Source organism: Diorhabda carinulata, chromosome 3, assembly GCF_026250575.1.
Source record: "Diorhabda carinulata isolate Delta chromosome 3, icDioCari1.1, whole genome shotgun sequence".
Lineage (NCBI taxonomy): Eukaryota > Metazoa > Arthropoda > Insecta > Coleoptera > Chrysomelidae > Diorhabda > Diorhabda carinulata.
In genome coordinates this window covers 5,101,564-5,125,903 of record NC_079462.1, presented here as the reverse complement: position 1 = coordinate 5,125,903, position 24,340 = coordinate 5,101,564, and the positions used below count along the sequence as shown (strand labels likewise).

General features: G+C 33.7%; 2 protein-coding genes across 2 annotated transcripts in view; both read left to right on the top strand.

The window, feature by feature from the left end:
* Positions 1-23,112, top strand: part of LOC130891251 (uncharacterized) — an 83,182-nt gene extending 60,070 nt beyond the window's left edge. The window contains exons 2-3 of the mRNA XM_057795883.1: positions 15,477-15,666; positions 18,081-23,112. Of these exons, the coding sequence (XP_057651866.1) occupies positions 15,477-15,666; positions 18,081-19,117 (1,227 nt within the window). The 3' untranslated portion in view covers positions 19,118-23,112. The remainder of the gene's footprint in view (positions 1-15,476; positions 15,667-18,080) is intronic.
* On the top strand, positions 6,711-12,719 carry LOC130891250 (probable cytochrome P450 301a1, mitochondrial). Its single transcript, XM_057795882.1, has 2 exons — positions 6,711-8,056; positions 12,098-12,719. Exons 1-2 carry the CDS (start codon positions 6,791-6,793, stop codon positions 12,560-12,562), a joined length of 1,731 nt encoding a protein of 576 aa, XP_057651865.1. The 5' UTR covers positions 6,711-6,790; the 3' UTR covers positions 12,563-12,719.
* Positions 23,113-24,340: the final 1,228 nt, after the last annotated feature.

Sequence of the window (24,340 nt, the reverse complement as noted above, 5' to 3'; positions counted from 1 at the left end):
GATATGGCAACACTGATGTGAATATGTCAAATCTGACATTCCCATCACAAATTTTGATAATACGTACCTACTCAGAACGAGTTGTCATAAGTTGTTTACAGATTTTGGTCAAAAAATTGCAAACATTTTTGTGCGATGCTTTACTATGGTCTTTCAAAGTGGATTAACTCGCTTCGATTTTTGATGATGAAAAACTATCTTGAGCCACCGTGGTTTTAGATGGTTTTCTAAATTCAATTACTCAAAAAAAAAGATTGTGTCAATTGGTGCAAAGAAACGCTGGAAAAGTTCAATGGCGGTGCTTCAAAGACCATAAGATCATGGCAGGGATCAATCATGGATCTATGCATATAAACCCGATACTAAACAACAATGGGCTGTATGGGTCTTTCAAGAAGAGCCCAATCACACAAAAGTTGTTCGCGCACGGAGGACTTCGAAGCAAATGGTCGCTTATTTTTTGTTTTTTTTTTCGCAATGTTTTTTTTTCTTTCGCCACGGTTAATTCTGAATGGTATACTAGCATTTTTTTGCTAGAAGTGTTCAAAAAAATTAGGGAAACCTATCACAGAAGATGAATCATTCTCCACGACGACAATGCGAGCTTTCACACATTAGATTGAAAAACATTTTTGAACAGCCAAATCATCGCATTGATTGGTCATCCGCCAATCGTCTCGTTTGGCAGCCAATGATTTTTTCTTATTTCCGCAGATCAATCGGAATGGAAAAAATACTCCGACAATTAGTTCAAACACATGTATTTGTCTCAATGGAAAATATTTTGAAAAACAATGAAACCATATCTAATTATAAATATGTGTTTCTATTTGTCTATCTCTAAACTTAAGTATATTGGTAATTGCTTCTATTAATTTATGTTTTTTCATCAGGATTTCAAGTCAAAATATTAGTAGGAAGTTAATTTGACGTTGATTACAACATTGGTACGGAGCAAGTTGAATAGTATAGTCCGGGAGCCAACAACAAAAATAAATGACCAGAGATAATTAGTAGAATGCATCAGAAAGTTGTATAATAAACTCTAGTGAGCTGCGGCTCGCTGGGTGGGATGAGATGAGAAAAAAAATTTAGTCATTTCCTCCCAACTAAAAATTTATGAAACTGTAACTATCCTAATATCTCAAGAAAAAAAAATAACTAGCTGGCTATACTATAGTCAGTTGGCGCCTGGAGCATGAGAAAAAATATATATATTTTCAGTGATTTCCTCTCAAATAAAAATTTTATTTCTGATATGTAGATGTGAGTAAATATATAAGTCAGCTGGCTGTATCTTGGTGGAAAAACCGTCAGCTGATACTTTGGAAGTTATTACATAGGAGTTAAGCGGAAGTATCTATTGCACCAGCTGACCAGGTTTTCCTCAACTCACTGCTAGCTGATTTTTTTTATCACAGCAGTGTATTAACAATCAAATTTTCAGCTGGAAAGAAATAACAGAATTTCTTTTTTTTGTCATGCGTGGGTGGCTACTGCTGCTTATCCCACCCACCGAGCGGCAATTGACCTTCACTAGGCTTTATTGCATTACTCTTTGATGCATATCACCAATTAATTATCTTTCGAAAGGAAATAATTAACCAAATTTTCAACTGGCTCTCGGCCTAGTACATAAATATTTATTTCTAGTATTTAAAATTCAATTCATAGATCAGTTAAAACTCAAGTCGATTACCTAAATACATTATATCAGTTTTTTTAAAAATGCTTTGGACGAGATTTTGTCCCACTGAAAATTGCAAACTACATATGAAAATCAGCTGTACTATTATGAGTAATAATCTAGAAGATAATATTGCAACAAACAAAAACACAATTATATGAACGCTCTTATTAATTATTAATTCTTAATGTTCCATTAAAACATGTAGTATTAAACCAATATCCTTATAGACTTCACATTGTTCAGTTGTACAGAGACGTGTTTCGATTACGTACATTAAAAACCCATCATGTTTGGTTGTTACGCACGTATCTGCCTACAATTGAATGTACAAACGATTTTGGAAATAACTAAGTCACCAGGACGCTACTTGCATATTAAAAAAGTAACAACACAAATTATAGTATCAATATTTATCGTTTCATGAGAATTCGTCATTTACTTTTTAATTTCATTTTCGGATGAAATTCTTGAAATCTTATTATGTTCTCTATCCCTTAGTATTCTTTGATTAGGTTAGGGATAAACTAGAAGATTTTAACCCAATCAAGAGGAAAAAGGCTCTGAAACACCAACAGATACACCCAACTCAGTTAGGACTCTAAATTTTGCAGACGTAGGTGATGAACATAGGTTGGTACTAGGAAAAATCCGCATGAAAATAACATCAAGGCGTCAATTAGAAAAAATAACTAGAAAAGGAATCAATATAGAATCACTATGGGAAGATTCCACAAAAAAACTATACCAATACAGAATTACACAAAAGCTACATCAGAACCCAATGAACGAAACCGAAGATGTAAATGAAAGTTGGAATAAAATAATAAATAATATATAATCTGCTGCAGAAGAAGTGAAAGATATATGCAAAGAAAAACGGAATAATTATTTGAAGCTCAAAATGTAACGAAACCCAGAGTCCCAAGAACAATACAGAATAATCCGAAATGAGACTAATCTACTAGTAAGACTGACAATATTGGGAACGATTCTCCAAAAGATTAAAAAGGGATTTTTATGGTGCCCAGAAACAAATGTGGCGTTTCCTGCGGGCACAGCGAAAAGAAATAACAGAATTTGCAGAAACTAATAAAATTCCTCAAGAAGAATGAGAAAGATATCTGACAGAATTATTTAAAGGAAATGACAACCATAAACTAATATACCACAAATAAGAGAAGATTTATAAATCAGTCAGCAAGAAGTACAAAAAGCCCTTGAAGCTCTGAAAAATAGGAAGTCACCCGGGCAAGACGATATACCAAACGAGCTACTAAGATACGGAGGAGTCAGTTTAACGACAGCACTTACCAATCGAACCCAAAAAATTATACTGCACTGCAAGATACCTGACAGATAGAGAACTAGTACAATATTTAAAAAAGGAGATCACAAGGGCCCAAATAACTATATGGGGCATAAACTTATTAGACACATAATATAACAAACAAAATTAACGCAAGAACAACAAGGCTTTAGAACCGGAGATTCATATTGAGACAAAAAGTTGAAAAATCCATAGAATATAACAAACCAGCATATCTGTGTTTCATAGACCTTCAAAAAACGTTTGACCGCAGACATCCCGATATAGTTCAGACTATCGAGAACATCTATTGCCATAACCAAGTCCAAGCCAGAATTAATAACTAGTTGACAAATGCTGTACCTGTAAATAGCACCATCAAACAAGGTGACTCACTAAGCCCCCTTTTATTCAATATAATAATGGACAAAGTTATAAAAAAAGTACGACAGAGCAAAGGGTACCAGATGAGTAGCAAACAACTTAAAATACTTTGCTACGCGGATGATGCCGTACTGTTCGCTGAATCCGAAGACGATCTCCAGAGACACATCACAGAGACACAGAGTACACATCTTCAACACAGCAGGTAAACAGTACAAATGATAATTTCAGCTGTGAAAACAAAATGCATGACAACGTCTAAGGAATGTATACGCTGCAAAATAGAAATTGATAGTCATGTAATACAACAGGTACTAAAATTTAGATATTTGGGAATATACATAATGAGCTATGGAGATGTCTAGAATGAGGTGCGACAGCAGGTCGTCAAAACAAATAAAGTAGCAGGATGCCTCAACAGCACTATATGGAAAAATCAACATCTTACAAATGAAACAAAAAGCAGAATATATAAAAACACTTTTAGACAAGGGAAGAAGTGAAAATATAAGAAGTACGTGCAGGGTAGAAAATGTAATTGTCTGGGTACTAAAACGAAAACAAGAATGGAATAGTCACATTAGCAGAATGACAAGCGAAAGACTAGTGCGTATCGCAAGGGATAAATCGCCAACAGGCAGAAGAAGTAATGGTCAACCGAGAAAGAGATGGTGTGACAATCTGAATCCAAGAGGCTCAAACAGAAGAAGAAACAGTTTTTAAACCATCCATACAAGAGGGAAGAAGAAGAAGAGGAACATGAAGAAATCAAAAACAATTGTACTGATCAGCTATGGAGAGACTGAAGAATATTTTGTACTAAGAAATATAAGTGAAGAAACTAAACAATCCACATAATCTTAAATACAAAACAACGTCATTGATATTGAAAAAAACTGACAAGTGAAAGAGGAGAAATGAGGTTGAAAATAAAACGAAAATCATGAGGTATGGCAAATAAGTCCAAATGGAAGAAATAAAAATAAGACATTATGGATTATGACGATATGAAAGGAAATGATAATAACGGAAATTTGAAGAGTAACATATAGTAAAAAAACATTGAAAAAAATCAAAATTTGTGAAAAGCAGACGAAAACGCAGTATCGATGTGAATGCTAGAATGGGATCTAGGAGATAGTGAAAGAAGAAGAAGGCCCATATCAAAGCAGTTAAAATAATTATCACTTGGGCAACATCTGACGCGTGTCTCTTAGTTAAAAAAAAAACGAATAGGGAAATTGGCACGCTATATATACACGAAAAAAGTTCAAACCGTGAAAATTGAAGCCACCAAACCATTCCTCCAATAGCAGTAGTCCAAATTGTTTGACTTTGTTTGGACAAACAAAGAAGTTAGTCATGAGAATTAGATCCCAAATGGAGAAAGTGGGGACTGTGCGTCAGACTCGATACGCCTATTTCTTTTAATTTGCAAAAAAAAATCCTATCAGAATTTAAAAATTTTGGTTTTCCTGAGGAGATACAAGGGGAATCACATTATGAGTAGATTACCTCTTAGCTGACATGATCGAAGATCATTATATTGCTCACGCCACCCACGTAACAATAACCAGTGATACTGCTTGGGCCGGGGACACATTGAGAAGCAGGTGACACAGTACAGCTTAGAGAAATGTGGCGTAGATTAGCGCAGAAGTTCCCTAGCTTTTTTCCTCCTAAACCACTTTCAAAAATAATTAAAATAGTTTCAGTTGATATATTTATACCAAATTCTTAACTCGTCAAAAAATCAGATATAACTAAAGAGCTTCCCGTAGACCCTTGAGGGTACACCTGGACCACTTTGGGAATCACTGAATAGCGCTTACTAGCGCTTATTGGGTGAAAGGGCAGGACAGAGCAGTACTATGCCCACGTTTGGTTGTTCGCATCACTATTTTCTGCAAACGTACAACGAGATTTGAAAGATTTTTGAAAACTATATAAAATATAGAAATAATATTATCGATGTTATTAGCCGTTCTAATTAATAGAAAATGCAATAATTTGCTGGAATATGTAGTACCTCGCTTCCCCCGTTACTTTAGGAAGATATGCATTCATTTCAGTATTTTGGAGCTAGATGTGAATCACTCAACACCCTTTGAGTGTTTTAAATATTTGTAATATATAGAGGGTGAGTCATGAAGAACTTTACATACATTAACCATATGTAGAGCCCATCAGGGAGGATATCATGAAGCTACTGAAAAGTGTCAACTTTTCTTCTTCATTAAATTACAAGGTGATTCGAAATTTATAACATTTGTTTAAATTAATATATTATTATGTGATACGTCATTATGGTTGTTTCATTCTTGATAAGATTTAATTGTTCACTGAAAATTAAATAAAAGTGCGACAACTTTTTTGCATATGTCGTTTTCGTTGGTTATTTTTGCAGCCTGAAAACTACTCATTGCATTTAAAATAAGTTTTATACAGGGTGCAATATTCAATACGAATTCATAAATTGATTTTTCCAAAGCCAATCCTGGAGTTTCTAAGCATAGCTAGTACCAGTCGAATCTTAATGGTAATGAACTGTATAGTGAAAAAATTTGAAAATAAAATGAATTGTGTAAACACTATAGCCTCTTAAAATACATGGTCAATATCACAAACCACCTTGTAAATTAATAGGGTAGAGGAATTGACTATTTTCAGTAATCACATTCTCCCTGAGTGACTACATTTGGTAGAAGTATGTGAAGTTCATTATGACTCACCCTGTATTACAAAGCAAGAAATTGTTCATTATAGTACAAGTCTACATTAATTTCTAGAACAATATTACCGTATTTTATTTCACAGGTATCATATCCTGTACTCCGAATTACCTTATTCACGGTAAAATATGAAATAAAAAATATCACTTGTACATGATTATTTTTGACAGTGACATTAATGACAGTATTTCTAGCCACATTCTCTGAAGTAGGTATAGTGAATAAAAAAAGAAGAAGTCAATTTTTATATCATAAATAACTTCTGTCATTCTGTCATACAAAAAAAGAAGAAACAGCGTTTCGTTGAGAAGCGTTTGTATTTGCCGATCGTTCTAATCAGTATAAAATTGAATAAGAGTGGCTGTAGAACCGACTAAATGAGTCAGCCAAACTTATATTCTGTCAGTTTATCATTTAACTGATTACCTTGTCGAAAAAGCTTTTTAACAAACAGTTATACTAATTTTTTGAGATTGAAATAAGTAACAGAAAATTTTTACTTCTATAATTCTAACCTAATATAATGACATTTCTAAAAAATGTCATGCCTACTAATAATTAGTGAGAGAACCAAAGTTATCCAGCAACCTATGACAAAATCATAATTTTTTTTCAATAATCAATACGATAATTGAAGTGTCAAATCAAACAAAGAGAAAAAAGTGTAAAGTGATAGATATGTGGTCAAATAATGCAAAAGTCTTTTCTTTTCGATTAAAAAATGTATATTTTCAAGTGGATCGAGAAAGATTCTTCCGCACAGCAAAATTCGCTCAGGCACAACAACAAGCGTTAGCAACGAAGACGTATCCGGCCGAAACCAAATCAACTACGCCCCTAAAGGAAAAGGAAGTTGAAGCAAGCACTTATTTGGCCCCTCAAACTAAAAAATTACCAGATACAACTGAAACTATATCATTCGATGAGATTCCAGGACCAATCAGCTTGCGACTTATATCGAAATTTTGGGGTATGATTCCCATCATGGGTACTGAAATAACCGTAAGTGTTGTACAATATTTATTAAGCGGAGGCAAATTTTTCGGTGGTATCCTTAGTTGGGGAGGTAACGCACCATTCTTTAAAAAATTCTTTGACGTTTATGGACCTGTTGTCAGATTACACGGCGCATTTGGAAGTGATGTCGTCCTGTTAAGTCGACCGGAGCATGCTAGTGCTGTATTTCAGAGTGAGGGGCCGTATCCCATTAGATCATGCTTAGATTCTGTTGAAAAATACAGACTGCAATGCAGGAATTATAAACAAGCTGGTCCATTTCTAACGTATGGACCAGAGTGGGAAAAAATGCGTAAATCAATTGAAATACCTCTTCAAACAATTGTAGCGGACCAACAAAGTATCATTGATAAAAATAATTCGGATTTCATCGACAGGATGTTGATTATTAGAAACAAACAAGAAGAAATGCCTGGAAACTTTAAGGTAGAAATTTATAAGTGGGTTTTGGAATGTCTTTGCTCGGTCACATTGAATAGAAGACTAGGATTTCTTGATCCAGCTGGAGTAAGTCCGGCTTCTGATCCCGGAAGATTGCTAGATGGTTTATTTGGAGCTACAGCTGCTATTAGGAAGTTGGAGTATGGTTTTCACTTATGGAAGTTTATAGAAACTCCCGCATGGAAGAGCTTGGTTAAAAATTGCGATTTGATAGATGGTGTATTGTCGAAATACGTTGATAAAGCAAAAGACTCTTTACAAGAGAAGAAAGCGCAAAATGCTATTTTGGAAAAACCTACTTTAATTGAACATCTTTTGCTAAAAGAAAATATCGTAGGAGAGGACGTGATGACTCTTTTATTGGACATGTTTTTGATTGGTGCTAATGCAACAGCTCATTCCGTAGCCTTCTTTTTTTACCATCTCGCCAGAAACCCCCGTTGCCAGATCAAGTTATACACGGAAATTAAAGATTACTCTGGAGAGGTTAGTATGAATCATTGTTATTGAATTAGAAATGTCTAACTATGAATATAAATATGGGTAGATCCATTAATTTTCGAAGAAAGTTTGCGAATTGGGATCGGCTATTTTGATGCTAAATTTTTTCTTGAAATTACACCTAAAAAGGAGATGAACCTAAAAATTTGAGCCCAATATGTGTAAAGTCGTCCGTTGGAGGATTTTTTGAAATTTTAGGAGTCGATTTTCTACTAATTTTCAAATATTTGTATTCCAGCTTCAGCTTCTATATAACTTGATTCCTGGCATTTTTCTCAATAATATTTTTATGAGAAAAAATATGAGATTTAAACTCATTTCGGGTTTAGTTAATAGTCAACTAAATAATAGTTTTAGTTAAAGTTAAAAGTTGCTTTATTCAGTCCCCAACAACTAATCAAATTTTTAAAGATCGCTGTTAATAATAGCTAGAAATTTTTCCTCCGAGCTTCGAGTTGTTTCAAACTTTTAGGAAAAGTGCTTTATTCTGTTCCCAAAAACCAATCAAATTTTTGAAAGTCGCTGTTTCTGAATAGCTAGATAATTTTTCCTCCGAGCTTCAAGTTGTTTCAATCTTTCAGAAAAGTTGCTTTATTCTGTTCCCAGGAACCAATCAAATTTGTAAAAATCGCTGTTTCTGAATAGCTAGATAATTTTTCCTCCGAGCTTCAAGTTGTTTCAATCTTTCAGAAAAGTTGCTTTATTCTGTTCCCAGGAACCAATCAAATTTGTAAAAATCGCTGTTTCTGAATAGCTAGATAATTTTTCCCCCTAGCTTCAAGTTGTTTCAAACTTTCCGAAAAGTTGCTTTATTCTGTTCCAAAGAACCAATCAAATTTTTGAAAATCGCTGTTTCTGAATAGCTAGATAATTTTTCCCCCTAGCTTCAAGTTGTTTCAAACTTTCCGAAAAGTTGCTTTATTCTGTTCCAAAGAACCAATCAAATTTTTGAAAATCGCTGTTTCTGAATAGCTGGAAAATTTTTCAAACTTTCTGAAAAGTTGCTTTATTCTTTCCCCAAGAAGCCTTAAAAATTTGAATTAGGGAATCGAGCTTGTATTTGAGTTATATTTTTTTTAATTAATTTAAGTAACAGAACAGTCCGGGCGAGACCTTTACTACAAATTCAAATATAATATAAACGACCGTTTTTTAGCGGAAAATATCTGGAGTAAACGCTATTTGAATAAGCATTCCTCCGAACAAACTAACGCACCACATTAATTAATCCAAATATTTACAATTCAAACACAAAATAAAACTAAGTTACAATGAAATATTAACACATACAAATTAGTCGAATATGACGTTAACATAACCTTAATTAGCCTCATCTTTTCCATAAAAATTTGTATTGGCTGGAAATGCATATGCATCAAGGTATCATACGTCCAAAGAAAATGAATGCATATGGGTCAATTCCAATACTGCTTATCTACTTCTTATCACTGCATTCATGCGTCGAAGCAATATTAAAACGTTTATAACTCAAATACTTGAACAGCTTGGAGAACAAATTTTCCAACTTTGTCAGATTGGGAGAACAGAGAAAACCACAAAAGAACTAATAATAGCCGCAGAAGAAGGCCTACGTATCAATAATGACAAAATAAAGCTTATGGAAATAAAGAATAAATGTGGAAACAAGCCAAAAAATAAATTCATGGTAATGAACATGATGGGATGTTAATAGAATTTGAAGAGGTAGACAATTTCATGTATTTGGGTGTAATACTAGATAATAATAAATTCCAAGAACAGAAGGAAATCGAACTAAGAATTGCCAAAAGTAACAGCTGTGCAGGCAGCCTTAGAAGAATATTAACATCGAAATAGATGTCAAGATCGAATTTATAAAACAATTTTGACACCCACCTCTGTGAAACCTGAATAATGACGAATAAAACTAAACAAAAAAATAGAAATCTGGCAGAGAAAAATATTAAGAAGAATTTTGGGATGGGAGAGAAGATCAAACCATGAAATTTCCACACTTTTCAATGAGTCACTAATCAGCGCGTTTATAAAGACAAGAAGGTTACAATGGTTGGGTCGCTTAGAACGAATGGACGAAGATAGACTCTTAGAACGAGTTGCATAGAAGATACCAGTGGGCGAAAGGAAAAGAGGTTGACCAAGAATTAGTGGAAGTAGACCTTGGAGAGAAAAACATACAGATCTGAAGAGAAAAAGCAAAGTACCGAGAGAAGAAGAGATCAACTCAAATATAAGTTTGATTCCCTGATTCAAATTTTCAGAGCTTCTTGGGGACAGAAAGAAAGTTTGATTCAAATTAAAGATTGCTATTAAAAAGAACAACAATTCTTAAAAATGTTATTGGTTTCAGATAGATATAACTTTACAAAATCAAAGCAATTTAGCAAAAGCTGAATAGATTTCATTCGATTATACCTCTACAAAAGATATTAGCTGTTGGTCTACTCTCAACTTCATATACAGTACATGTAATAGTGTTTTATAAATAAGTAAAATTTAACAAGAACAGTTATTTAGTTGAGAGCTTTCATCTAAGCCTGATATAAATTTATACGAAATATAATTTTTTTTTTTCAATAAATAACTTTTACTGAGAAAAATGCCCCAGAGCATGAGTCTTCAAGTTGTTTATTAGCTTAGATACAAATATTTGAAAATTAGTGAAAAATACAACTTTTTTAAAAATTCAAAATATCCTCCAGCTTCTGTATTTGTAGATATCGAGCTTAAATTTTCAGGACAGTCTTCATTTTTAGGTATACTTTTGAGAAAAAACCAGCATCAAAATCGCTGTGCTCACACTTTCATCGATCTATCCACATTTATTTTCAACTTTCTACTTCTTAGACCTTTTTATGATGTTCGTAATGAATAGTATTGATTTTAGGCGTCTCTCGTTAGAAAATAAGATTAAAATAACATATAAAAATTGGTCGAAACTTCTATTTTTACCTTATAAAATCAAAACTATTCATCACTATGAACTGACGAGGTGTGGCTCTTAAGTAACGAGACTGATGATGTAAAATATTACACCGGTTCATGCGAATCATACATTATTCTAAACAGTGTTGGAAGTCTTTCTTCAAAAAGCTCGTCAGTTTTTCTTTCACAGCTTCAACAGACTCAAATCATGTTCCTTTTGAAACAGATTTTACCTTTGAAAGAGGTAGAAATCGTACGTTGCAAGATCCGGCGAATTAGGTGGGTGGTTTAGCAATGGATATAGGACTTGACCGACAGTGCGGTGTTGTCGCATTGTTTTGATGAAAATGCCATAAGGACAATTCAGAACATGTTTTTCTTATTCATTTAAGGCGTTCAATAAGAACGTAAAGATAATAATATTGGTCAACCTTTTCACCTTTATGAATCCATTGAAGGTATAGAATTCCATGATTATCGAAAAAAAAAACAAACATTGCTTTGACTTTTGTTTACTCTTTTTCGGGTTTTTGGCTCTTGGCGAAGTTGGACTCTTCCAGTGCATGGATTGGTGATTTTTTTCAGGATCTCGTTATTACCTTTTCTAATAAGTTTTAGTAATTTTCAATCGCATTTAAAGTGTCAATACAAATATTTTTGCGAACTTCTTGTTGAAATGTGAGGATTTTTGCATGTTAATATTTTAATGAAAATTTGCCACACGCATTCTTTTTCAATTCCCATAGATGCAGCGATCGCACAAATACTTTGCCGACGGTCAAATCGAACAGGAATACCAAATTTTTTTTCATCCGTTTATGACCTGGACGTCCCGAATGTGAATCATGCCATCTTGAAAACGCTTAAACCACTCGAAAATACGTATACTCGACAAAACAATAATATCCCCTATACAAAAGAGAGCCATGGCTACATTATTCTGTCTATAGACACGGTAGACGATGTATTTGAAGGAGTAGGCTTCAGACTAACCAGTTGACAGTCGTTAACCGCATGCATTCTTTTATTTATATAGTCTTATTTACTTAATAGCCGCACCTTCAATATTGTATTAAATTTAAACCCTAATATTTTTGTTAACAGATCACCGTTGATGGCTTAAAGAATCTCAAGTATCTTCAGGCTTGCTTGAAGGAAACTTTGAGATTGGATCCACCTATACCAATTTTAAGCAGAGTATTGAGTAATGATGTTATTATTCATCATTATCGCATACCGAAGGGCACTCACGTTCTATACGCCACTCATTTAAATAACATGCGCGAAGAATATTTTGAAGATGCGGCTAAATTCAAACCGGAAAGGTGGTTCAGTGACGATACAGGTGGATTCGGTAATGAACATCAAACGTTTGCTTCTATGCCTTTTGGTTACGGACCTAGAAATTGTTTTGCGCGAGAAATGGCCGAAAACGAGATAGCTTCTTTGATATTGAAGGTTTGCAAGAAGTTTAGGATTGAGTATAACTATGGAGACATGAAAAGTTCTCATGAGTTGATGGCTTCTCCTACCAAACCATTGAAATTCAGATTTATAAATAGGGTTTAGTTTTTAGGTTAGTTTTCAACAAAAATGTGTTTTTTCGATCGGAGACAGTTCGAACTAACGAAATGAATTTGTTTGGTTATAGATTTTTCGTAAAATTTGGAACATATATTTTTACGTTGTGATTAAAGCATTGTTCTGAATAAAATTGTATAATTACGGTGTATTTTATTACTCAATACCCCATTCATTTCTCTATTTCAAAATTTACCCTGTGCCGGAGGTTCCTTTTTCCCTGAAGGATAGATGCCACCCTTTCTAGGGAATGAAAATAAGTACATAAAACGATAAATTGACCAGGCAACTTTTGATCTATCAAGTATTTTGTAAATATAAATACTTTTGGACTTATTCGCGAGTGAAATTGTCAGTTTTCAGGCGAAAAAAACACTTTTTTAGATTGTTTTCCGCGAATAAGTGGGAAAATATGGACGAAAAAACTGTGGAAAGCAAAATTGCAGCTTATGAAAAAACAAAAAATATCGTGTATTTACGATTAATGCAGAGCCAATACAAACGGATTTATTGCTTATTGAAAATTGATTGGTATTTTCAAACAATAAAATGGAAAGTTTCTACTTACAATAACCGAAAACCAATGCATTTTTCGTGGAAAACTTATCGAGCCTTTTCTAAAATCCTTCATTTTTACTTTTTAAAAAGTTCCTAGCATTAAAACTGAGCGAGTTATGAAAAAAATAATATCGATTCCTATTTTTAGCGAAAATCTAACCCTCTCTTCCACCTCATTTGAAAAAATCGTTGATACTCTACAATTCGCTTTATTCGTGCTCTAATAATGAGCTCTGAGTGGTTGACCCGTTTAAAGGAATTATTTCTAAGAAAAATTGAGCTTGAAGTGAGAAAATTATTTTCGTAAAAACGTACTTTGCGTGTACGCACGCAACCTTGGCCATATCTTACTCAGTTTTTATCCTACAAAAAATGCATTTTGAAAAAAAAAACAATTTTCTTCCTTACAAAATTTTGCGTATCATTAATATTCTTTGAGTTATTTTGAACAAAAGACGATTTTTCGTTAAATTACGGAAATAATTTTGTCACTTCAAGCTCAATTTTTTTCAAAAATAAGTACTTTAAACGGGTCTCACGCTCAGAGGTTATTATTTAGTTTCAAAAGGGCTGAACTTATCCACTTCCTAAAGAGTTTATTATGCCCTTATTGAGTCGCATCTCTGATATGCCGTTCCTTTCTGGGGTACGTGAATCTTCAAACTACTCATTCATCTATGATTCCGTTTACCTAATTCGTAAACACGCTTCTCCAATTTCAGAAAAGTCGTTGCACGGCTATTCCCTTAGGAACGCGAAGCACGACCTTTACCTACCTACTCCACGTTCAGAATTAGTTAAAGGCTCAATATTTTACAAAGCAAAAGAAATGTACAATCACTTGCCAACTGAAATCAAATGGATATTATCTATTTAGGGCATATTTGTTACTATACTTCTACTCTGTAAATGACTTCTATTCTAATAATAATATTTAATTCCGGACTTATTTACTAATGATTACCTATTACTATTACCTGTAATTTTGTTTCTCATTGTGGTTTCTTAAATTTCATTTAGTTATTTTTATATTTGTTTTTGTCTACGAGTTGTAACAATTTTTTGACAATCTCTCTTCTTAAACCTCAAACTTGAGCTTAAGAAACAAAATATTTGCCATAAAATCACTCAAAACGTTGCTATATCATCATTATCCCAAAAATAATGAGTGGCAGGTAGTGAAATACTAAAAGGTAAAGGGCACTTAGAGATCCTTTAGGCACTTAAAGATGAATTCTCGTAATTAATCATAGGCAAACGAAATAAACTCAATTTCCAGATATAAATTCCTTTTATTTTGCCCTCTTTAGCTCCTTCCTTCTTATGTTGTCTCTTGCAGGACATCGATTTAAAAACGTTTGGGCTGATCCATAACTTTCAATAAGTCGATGGCTATAACAAAAATATTCCATGCAATAATTGCAACTGGATGCTCCCACAATGGGAAATTGCCAAAATAATCACGATTCTAAAACCATATGAAATCACGTGGTAACGTCCTATTAACAGTACTCTTCAAAGTTTCTGAGAAAATTTTTATAAAGAAATAACTTCATCTATTCATCTATTCATCTATTCATCTATTTGAATAAGCAGATTCCGGATCTTAGAAAACCACAAGCCTTAGAAAAGGTCTGACATTTGGGACTATTCTCTAAACTTAAAAAAATCTGCCATATTACATGTTTTAAGTACCAAAGACTTACTTTAGGAACAGACACTTTTTAATTGAACGCCAAGATGCATGCACACAAAGATAACCATTTCAAGTAATTATCCCTCAAGCAAATGTCTTAGAACCTACACTTTATTTATTTATACTACTACACACTTAATAACCGTAGCAACGTATGCCTACGCATCTCACAATTTACATAGTGTACAAAATAAAAAATTGAGAGTTCATATAACATCCACAAATAGAACAGAAAATTTTCCTTCAGTAGAATTCAACAATAATTAAATCACGTAAATACAATTGAATATCTTTAGCTTAGACAAGAAGTTTCAAAACGTGAAAACTAGATATAAAGGTCCTAAACTATGAAGCCTATTTTGAGGCAAAAGACAAATCCTTCTACAAGCACAGCATCAAGAAGTTAGACAAACGTTGGAATGATTGTATTGCTCTTGAAGAAAATAAAGAATAAAATCGATCTTTGGCAAAAAAATGTGTTTGTCTTAGTTAGTCACACGACTTATTAGGTGCTTGTTGAACTCGCTTGTCACAAATGAATGTTTGTTGTATTTTTTATTGGATTTTTTTGTAAAAAAATGTTTGCACAAATCAAATTCAATAGATAGCCATCAAGTTATTATTGTGTATCCTCAAATTTACTTTCAGGTAGTATACTCAACATTTACATCATCAGCACCAACATGGGATACTCCTTCTCCGCACCAATATCATATCCAAACTGACGAAGGTCCCGAACGATTTTTTCGATACCAAACCGATAGCGGTCAGTACCGAAAAGAGAAACGACTCGAAGATGGCACCGTAGTTGGCACATATGCCTGGATAGACGCAGATGGTATGTACATATATTCATGATCCTATTCGTTCACATACTAATAAAATATGTCGATATAAAATTCGATCTCTAATGTTGCTGCTGGTTCCGAAGATTCTTTATAGTTTTTTATCTTATCAAAATGTCTATGCAGATGCTACTACATAGTTTTTTATAATACGTTGAAGTGAGAGACTTGAAACGAAACATATTGAAAATCTCCTGTTGTATCGCACGGAAAATTTAAAATATCATCACGATTCTCGTGGGTAGCACTAGTATGATGATCCTTAATACATATTAGGACAAATTAAGATAAATCTTCCTATATGCTCCAAGGTCTCTAGCAATTAGATTCTGTAGTGATTTGGATTCAAGAAAATTGTGGAAACATAATTTCTTATCCAGCCTAAACGCTGAGGATACTACGAGGCATATTTTTTTAGTAAACACCGTTTTGGAGTTAAAAAAAGAAGTGCAAAGATATAATTTTATTTTTACATGAAAGCCTGTACCTTTATCTACTTTTCTACATAATTTCCGTGAATATTGAGACACTTGTCATAACGTGTACACCAGTTTTTGAATACCCTTCTCATAAAATTCTGCCGCCTGACTTGTTAATCACTGTATCACAACTGTATTGACTTCGTTATCGTCTTGAAGACGCTGACCGCCCAGGTGTTTCTTCAAGTGCAGGAACAAATGGTAGTCGCTGGGCGCCAGATCAGGGCTGTAGGGAGGATGATCTAGAGTTTCCCATTGAAAAGATTTGATGAGATCTTTTGAACGGGCATTGTCATGCAGCAAAACGATACCCTTACTCAACTTGCCACGTCTTTTATTCTGGATTGCACGACGCAGATTGTTCAATTTCTCACAATAAGACGCTGCATTGATTGTCTCATTACGCGGCCGAAACTCCACTAGCAATACTCCTTTTCTGTCCCAAAAAACTGTGCACATGATTTTCCGGGCAGAAATTGTTTGCTCAAATTCCACTTTTTTGGGTGATGATGAATATCGCCATTCCATGGATTGTTGTTTCTTCTTCTTCACACATCTCAAGATGAATATCGATCGGTTTTACGCCTTTAGCACTAAGAAATCGTAGAGAAAACAGTACTTCATAATCAGCGGGAGTCACGATTGTCTGAGGCATCTTAAACACTTAAACACATCGTAAATAACGTACACAATGAAGAATCAGACTGTAATGGCGTCAGTGCGTAGACAAGAGATGTAGGTAGCCAGCGCGCATATGCGGAACGCCGACCTTGGGGTTGCGGCGGTGGAATCGCAAAACGGTACTTACCTAAAAAATATGCCTCGTATTAATCTATTGGTAAATTTGCTCACGTTTTTAATTGGCATTAATACTAAACTGTATTGTTCTTTTGTCCTCTCAATATTTGATTAGCATCCAGTATTGTTAGCTCACTTTTTGCAAAATAAGCAAGAAGCTATCATTGATTCCATATAGTTCTTCTCGCTTTTAAAACGTGTATGATATAGTAAATTTGCTATAGTATGGACCCAAGGTTCCTATATCAAGCAAATCGACCACTGATATATGATCAACTCTTTCGCTTTCGCTACTCATGCTTCTTTGATATGATTACCATTAAATCAAACGCCGTCAATTTACGCTTTCTTATTAGAAGTTGTCTATTATAATCGGGATGGTATCCCCCCCATCGGCGTTCGATCTGTGCTCGATTTGAAAACGATGTAGACTTCTTAAGCCGAATTGTTATTATGGATGAGATTTGGGTACATTTCTAAGATCCAGAAACAAAGCAACGATCGATGGAATGGCGACAATCTGGTTCTTCAAGACCTAAGAATTTCGCGTCCAAAAATCTGCTGGAAAAGTCCTTGCTTCAGTTTTTTTGGATTGCCATGGAGTAATCATGATTGATTTTTTTGGTAAGGGTAGAACAATAAGTGGAGATTACTATTCGACATTACTAACCACTCTACGGAAAAAAATTAAAGAAAAAAGACGTGGAAAGCTAACCAAAGGTGTTTTGTTTGTGCAGATAAACGCCCCTGCACACAAATCTCATGTTGCCATGCAAAAAAATTCGGAATTTAGGGTTTGAATTACTAGAACATCCCCCTTATTCACCAGATTTAGCTCCGTCCGACTATCATCTCTTTCCTCAACTGAAAAAAGGTTTAAAAGGTCGTAAATTTCCTTCCAACGATGAGGTAATAAAAGCTGTGGATGGCTTGTTTGCAAAATAAGAAGAAACATTTTTTTGAAAGGTCTAGAGACTTTGCAGGTTCGCTCTAATAAATGTATCCAATTAAGAGGAGAATATTTTGAGTTATAAAATATTTTGACATTGAAATTTCGTTTTGTTCTATAGTAGGCTAAGAATTTTTCAATATATCCTCGTACCATCAAATGATACTATTTATTTTTTCAGGTATGCTACGACAACGCGACTACATTGCCGACAACGAAGGCTATAGGGTATTAAAAACCAAAAATATTTTTGTTGGAAGGAATATAAATGTTGGAGATGCTATAAAATCGGCGAAAAAATCCCCCGCATCTGCAGGTACTCTGGTGAAAGCAAACCAGAAGCCTATTGTCAACGTACCATATAATAGTGTATCTTTCATTCCTACCAGTAGTCCTGTGCCTCCATATAGTTACAACGCGAACATTCCTGCTTCCAGTAGTACATCGTCTCCAATTACACCCGATCAAACTTATATTTCCACCACAACTATTTCTCCCTTGTCGTCCACTGCCTACACACAAAATGGGATACCTACAACAGATCCTCATTATCTTGATGTGGATCAAAGTATAAAATCAACCACATCTAGTCCTTATAGCGGTTTATCATCTACAGGAGGGCCCGTTATAGATATCACACCACCTACTTTCGCAAAAACAAGATACAATCCATTCAATTTTAGTTTCTTGAATGAAAATTACATCCAATCAACTGAAAGTTCCGGAACTAATCAACGACTTTATTATCAATTAACTACTCCTTCTCCTATCAATATAAATACAGATCGTACTTTGTATTCCTCAAATCCCACTACCTATTCTCCTGCTATTTTCGATAGTCCACAAGAACTTGACTCAAATTCTGTCGAGTATAATCCATATGTTCGTCAAGTTAAGGATACTTATAGATTTAGAAACGGACCAACATATCCCTTAGACAGAAACGGGAAACCATTCCTCGGATCCGATAACGGATTTTCTACTTATGACGGCGTTTCAGTTACTAACGATGGCTTCAGGTATTACATCCCAAGAGCTTACCACGAAGAACAAACCGAACCAGGAGACAAAAGATCTGGTAGTTTCGGGTATATTGATCCTTTTGGAATAAGAAGAGTCATCTATTACAATACTGCTCCTGGTACAGGATTCCAACATAGGAAAAACAATCGATATGTAGGTTTCAACGCAACTCCTTATGATCCTAGACCATACTGAGAGCGATAAAGTGTTGCTGACTATTTGAGAGAATCTTGCCAGCTTAGTGCCAAAAGTGATGATAATATTTAATAGTGAAATAAGCTAGTGAAAAAATATTTCGAGAAAATATTCATGGCATATCCCAATCAATAAATAAAAAAATTCTTCATCTGCTTATTTTAGAGAATTATAAGAAAAGCTGTCTTTCATAAAATATCGCACGCAAAACTCACTAAAGTCTATTATAGTTGATAAAATCAAACTTTCATGAAACAAACTCAATTATTTCATATTTATCCAAAATAGAGTCCTCAAAAATATGATTTCAAGGTACTAAATCATGTAAATACTAATGTAATTCTATAATTAATTTAAAATAGGTTCAAATGAATGCTCAAAACGTAGCCATCTCAATGAATTATTCTCAATACAAGTACCAAATACTGGGAACAAAGCTTTTTCTATTATTTGGATCCGGAAATGCCGCAAGAAGGTCTGGAAGCACTGAATCCAGTGGGGTTTTTCCCAACAATTATTTCGATTTAATGTACCACTCAAACGTTTCCTCGTTTCAAAATACTACATTATCAAGAAAATCACTATTTTCATCATAATGACTCATGAAGATTCAGAAAATTTCAAATGCTTAGAGGTTTCTATCATCCGGATCATCTCCTGGGAGTTCGTGAACAATTTGAACTTTCTACGGGTGCACAAACAACTTACTAACATTTAGATGCAAGATGATTTCAGTATTTATGGTTGCATGAGGGTTGTCCTGGTCTTCCAGATTTTGGAGCATCCCTCACGCTTCCCGTTTCATTTAATCTTGTTCCGTTCATACATATAAACGGCTATACATTCTATTGAGAATTGTAGCCGCTCAAATTGAGCTCTTTTGACCCTGTATTTTTTGTGGGTGGTCAGCCCACATTTTACCCTATATAATTACAGTTTATCACATATTTTTGCAGCTTCGACTATTGTTCTCCAATTTTCCCTGTTCTGCATCTGTTTGTTCAAGTCACTTACTCCCAAATTTTCCATATCTTGCACAATCTGATCTACCCATCTATTTTTTGCTCTACCAGGCAATCTTTTCTCGCTCGGTCTCCATTCTGTGATTTTCTTTGTACCCTGCCGTTTTTCCATTATTTTAATGTGTCCGTACCATTGTATCCTTTTTGCTATAATTGTATCCACAATATCCTCCTTTTCTAATATAATTTTAATTCCATAGTTCATTAGTCTACTGTAGTCATTATTTAAAGCTTTTACTGGTCAATGAATTTTCCTATTTATTTTCCTCTCTATATTCTTGGTTGCTCTTTCATGGTAGTTTTTCTTAAAAAAGAGGACCTAGGGATGTTATACAGTCCTCCAGCTTTTTCAATTATATATTTAATTACTTCGTCAAGTTTTGTTTTTGCGTGCCCCTGTTAGCCTGTTGTTTTAAAAGTTGTTTTTCAAAAAGTAACGTGTTTTTTGTGAAACAAAATGAACTTGCACAACACTGCGACACTGTCGATGTACTAGATTACATAAAATATTCCTAATTTTCTAAAAAATGAAGATGCTTTCCCCAGGTTAGTCTACTTTTTTGCGGCTCTCATACGAACCATTATATTGAGTTTTGTATTTTAAAATAATGAAATAACTTTTCTTCCTAAAATTGATGATTAAAAAGATTTTCCCAAAAATAAATATACTTAATTTATAACAATTTCTTCGATTTAAAATTATTTTAACGAACTAATTTATTTAGATAAATAATTTAGATTAGTTTAATTTATAATATTTACAATTTAAGTGCCATTAATTATGAAATGCTTTGGTCCTGTGAATCACAGTTTGACTACTGAATTTTGACAAATATACGGGATGTTAACTTAAAAATTTCTCACCCTTAATATTTTTCTTCTACTTCAAATAAGCAATGTAGCTCTTGTGACTCAATTTACAAAGAGGAATAGATCTTACTCCTAAAATATGTTGTCATCTTAGTGACAAATTTATTCTATTTTCATCTCAGTGTTTTCATTTCAAAATTACGGTGGAATTGAGCTAAAAATAAAAAATGACATATATATGATTAAGTTATTGAAGAATTTGGACGATGCCACCGACTCTTCTAATAGTATTCATGCATTTCATCAGTATTTTTCGTATATTGTTCAAAGTAACATTAAAAAGAGGATTAAACGCATTTTAATATCTTTTATCAATCTTCTCTTCTTATTAATTGAACCACAAGATATACAAATATAGATTTACTTAAGGTGTCCTTTTTTGAAGAAAGAAATATATTAAAAGTGGGTGTAAAACGTAGCTCAAACTCTAGTTCCAGGACCTTCCCAGTAAAATTAAGCTTGTAAAATGGATTTTGCGATATTGGTGTACGATTTGAAATAATACTTTAATCGAGAAAACTAAAATTAGTATTTATTTTTAATGTTAAACTATGAAGAAATAAACTTGGATAACTTGTAAAACCATAAGATATTTTTCTTCAAATTAATAATTCAACTAAAATGGAAAATTCGGCTTATAGCTTAGCAGGACAATGAAAATGGAATGAAAAAAAACATATAAACCACTATCAGTTTCATGTGAACTTCTAGAATTATTACCAAGATATATTAATAGAAAAATTACTATTTTTTACTTTGACAAAAACCACAAAAATAAACCTCAATAGAAGAAGATCAATAGGCGTTCTTTTATGGTGGTTTGATACACTTTTATCAACAAAAACATCATATATAATTACTCTTAGAAATTTGATAATCATCATTCAATGAAATATTGAAAAAAGTAATAAATTACTTTCTTTGTCCTTTATTTATCAACCCCAAAAGCATATAAAAAGATCCACCATCTGTTAACAAACTTTTCATGATGCTACTAGCTGAATTCAGTACATCGCATCGTATCTGTCATCTCATTTTATCACAATCATGACAGTACCAACTCTCTTGTTCTCAATTCCCACCTTTCAGATTTGTTGTCTTGATAATTTTCAAATTTTTATGTCTTTTTATGTCAGATCTTTGATAACTGTGGCTTCCTCCGGAATAGTTTTTTTCTGTAGCTACCAGTATTTTTTCAATAATTTTGTCTTTTGGCATGAGTTGCTGAAATCCTTCTTAGCAACTTCTTAAGTAGTATCCATTCTACCGCTTAAATAACTGGTGAACAGCTATTTTTACTCATTATTTTCAAGTATGTATAATTTTGGTGACCCAAAGGATCTATTTTGTCTCATCTATGAATTCCACTCATTCAAGAAAGTTCTCAGGATATAATATTTTGCAGCTCTGTGGTCTTTCGCACTTGAATGAACAAATATAAAATTATTGGAACCAAGATAATGATAGGCAGATTTCGAAAGTACCTTTAAAATTATGAAGTAATAATCACCTGACATGCTTTATAAACAAAATTACCGTAAGGGTTTTTAGGCTTTTTAGCTATATTATAATAATAAATAGCAACTAAAAAGGATTTAGTAGAAAACTCTAATTAAGGAAGCCTATGTTATCCTGACAAAACCCAAAAAGGTCGAAACTGGTCTGAACCATACGTAATTACACTACGATCTCAAGGACTGTTGTGTCCCCGCATTAGATCTGCTTTTGTCGAAGAACCATTTACAGCTGGACTTGTTGTAACTCATGAGTTTTAGTGTCCGTACTGGTTTCACGTCCAAATAATTTTCTGCAATAAGTTGTAAAGGTATTATGTAATTAGGTATTCCGGAATGACTTTCTTTTCCGTGCAGAATCTACAATTATCAACTTCCCGTAGGATAAAATCCCGTAAGGAAGCCAGAAATTGATAATCAGATATTTCGTCATGTATATTTGATATTGCAAAACCCATTACGCTTTTGGTTATTGTTACAAATATAAACTTCAGTTATTATTGCACAACAGACACTAAAAATGTAATAATTTTCAATTATTAATATTGTTCGATGGAAATTATGTTCAATAAAACATGTCTGACATTTTTTTGTGGCTTATTTCTTTTTAATGATATATTGTTATACACACACACAAAGTGATGAACCCATATCATTAAGGAATCGTTCGCGGTCAAAGTTCACAGCTAGGTGAGAATTACAATATTCTGCCCTTCATTTTTATTCGTCACGCTGTTCGCGCCTTCCTCTTCTCCTATTTCTGTACAAGATTCAAAGAAATCTACTCGTTCCTTTCATTGGCTAACTCCGATGATCATGTTACCATGTTTGAGAACCATTTTAACCTTCTTCAGTCAGAGAACTAATAATCCAAGTAGTCATTCTCCATTTCTTAAGCTATCTCCGGTGTATAACTCGTCACTTGATTAAGTAGTTCGGAGTTACTGTGATGCAAACACATAAGATACCCAATAAGAAGATCAATTTCACCAACACAAATTTAGTTCGGCTACTTACCAATCGTGGCCCTAGTGTAATAAAAAAGTGTCATTTTTGTCAATGTCAATTGTCAAGATTAATAATCATTCGTTTCACTTTCTCGAACGTTTTCCTTGTGTGTGTTCTAAACAGGAAGAATTTTATAAAATTCAATGCTCAACATCAAATTGGCGCTTGTGTGAAAATTATTTTCTGGAAAAGAAAACATTTGAAGTGTGAAGCTAGCCCATCTATTCCTCTCATCTGCCTCCATTATCTTCTTCCATCTACGAACATAACAGTTATGCCAAAGTTCACGACCAAGAACATTCATTTGCTGTAGATTCAGGTTTAGTAGATAGTGATATGATCGTCGAAGAGCATCAACTTGATATTCCGAGTGTCAGACTCCATTATTAAAGAGGAAATTAGTAGTTTTGTCAAACAAAAATCGGGTTTTGTAGCTGAAACTAGTAAAAACAGTTCAACATCTAGAAAAATGATGATTCATCAAGTTCAACAGAATACAACAGCCAAAAGTTTGAAAAATAACAAAGTTGAGGTTAAAAACATTGACAAGGTACAGCAAAACGATGGACTATATAAAATAAAACTTTTGCTCTTTCTTGGTACAAAACAAATCTCTCTCGTCGTAGGAAACTGGCAGTTTGTTCCAATTTGTGGGGTTGGGACCTTTATCAAATCACTAAGCGATACTGATGAAGATTGACTTGTCGTACTTTGGTTTAAATCAGCTTCACTTATAGCATTATTCTCATTTATTTCGTCTTGATCAGGTACATTGGGAGCGGATTCATCGATAATGTTTATGTTACTAG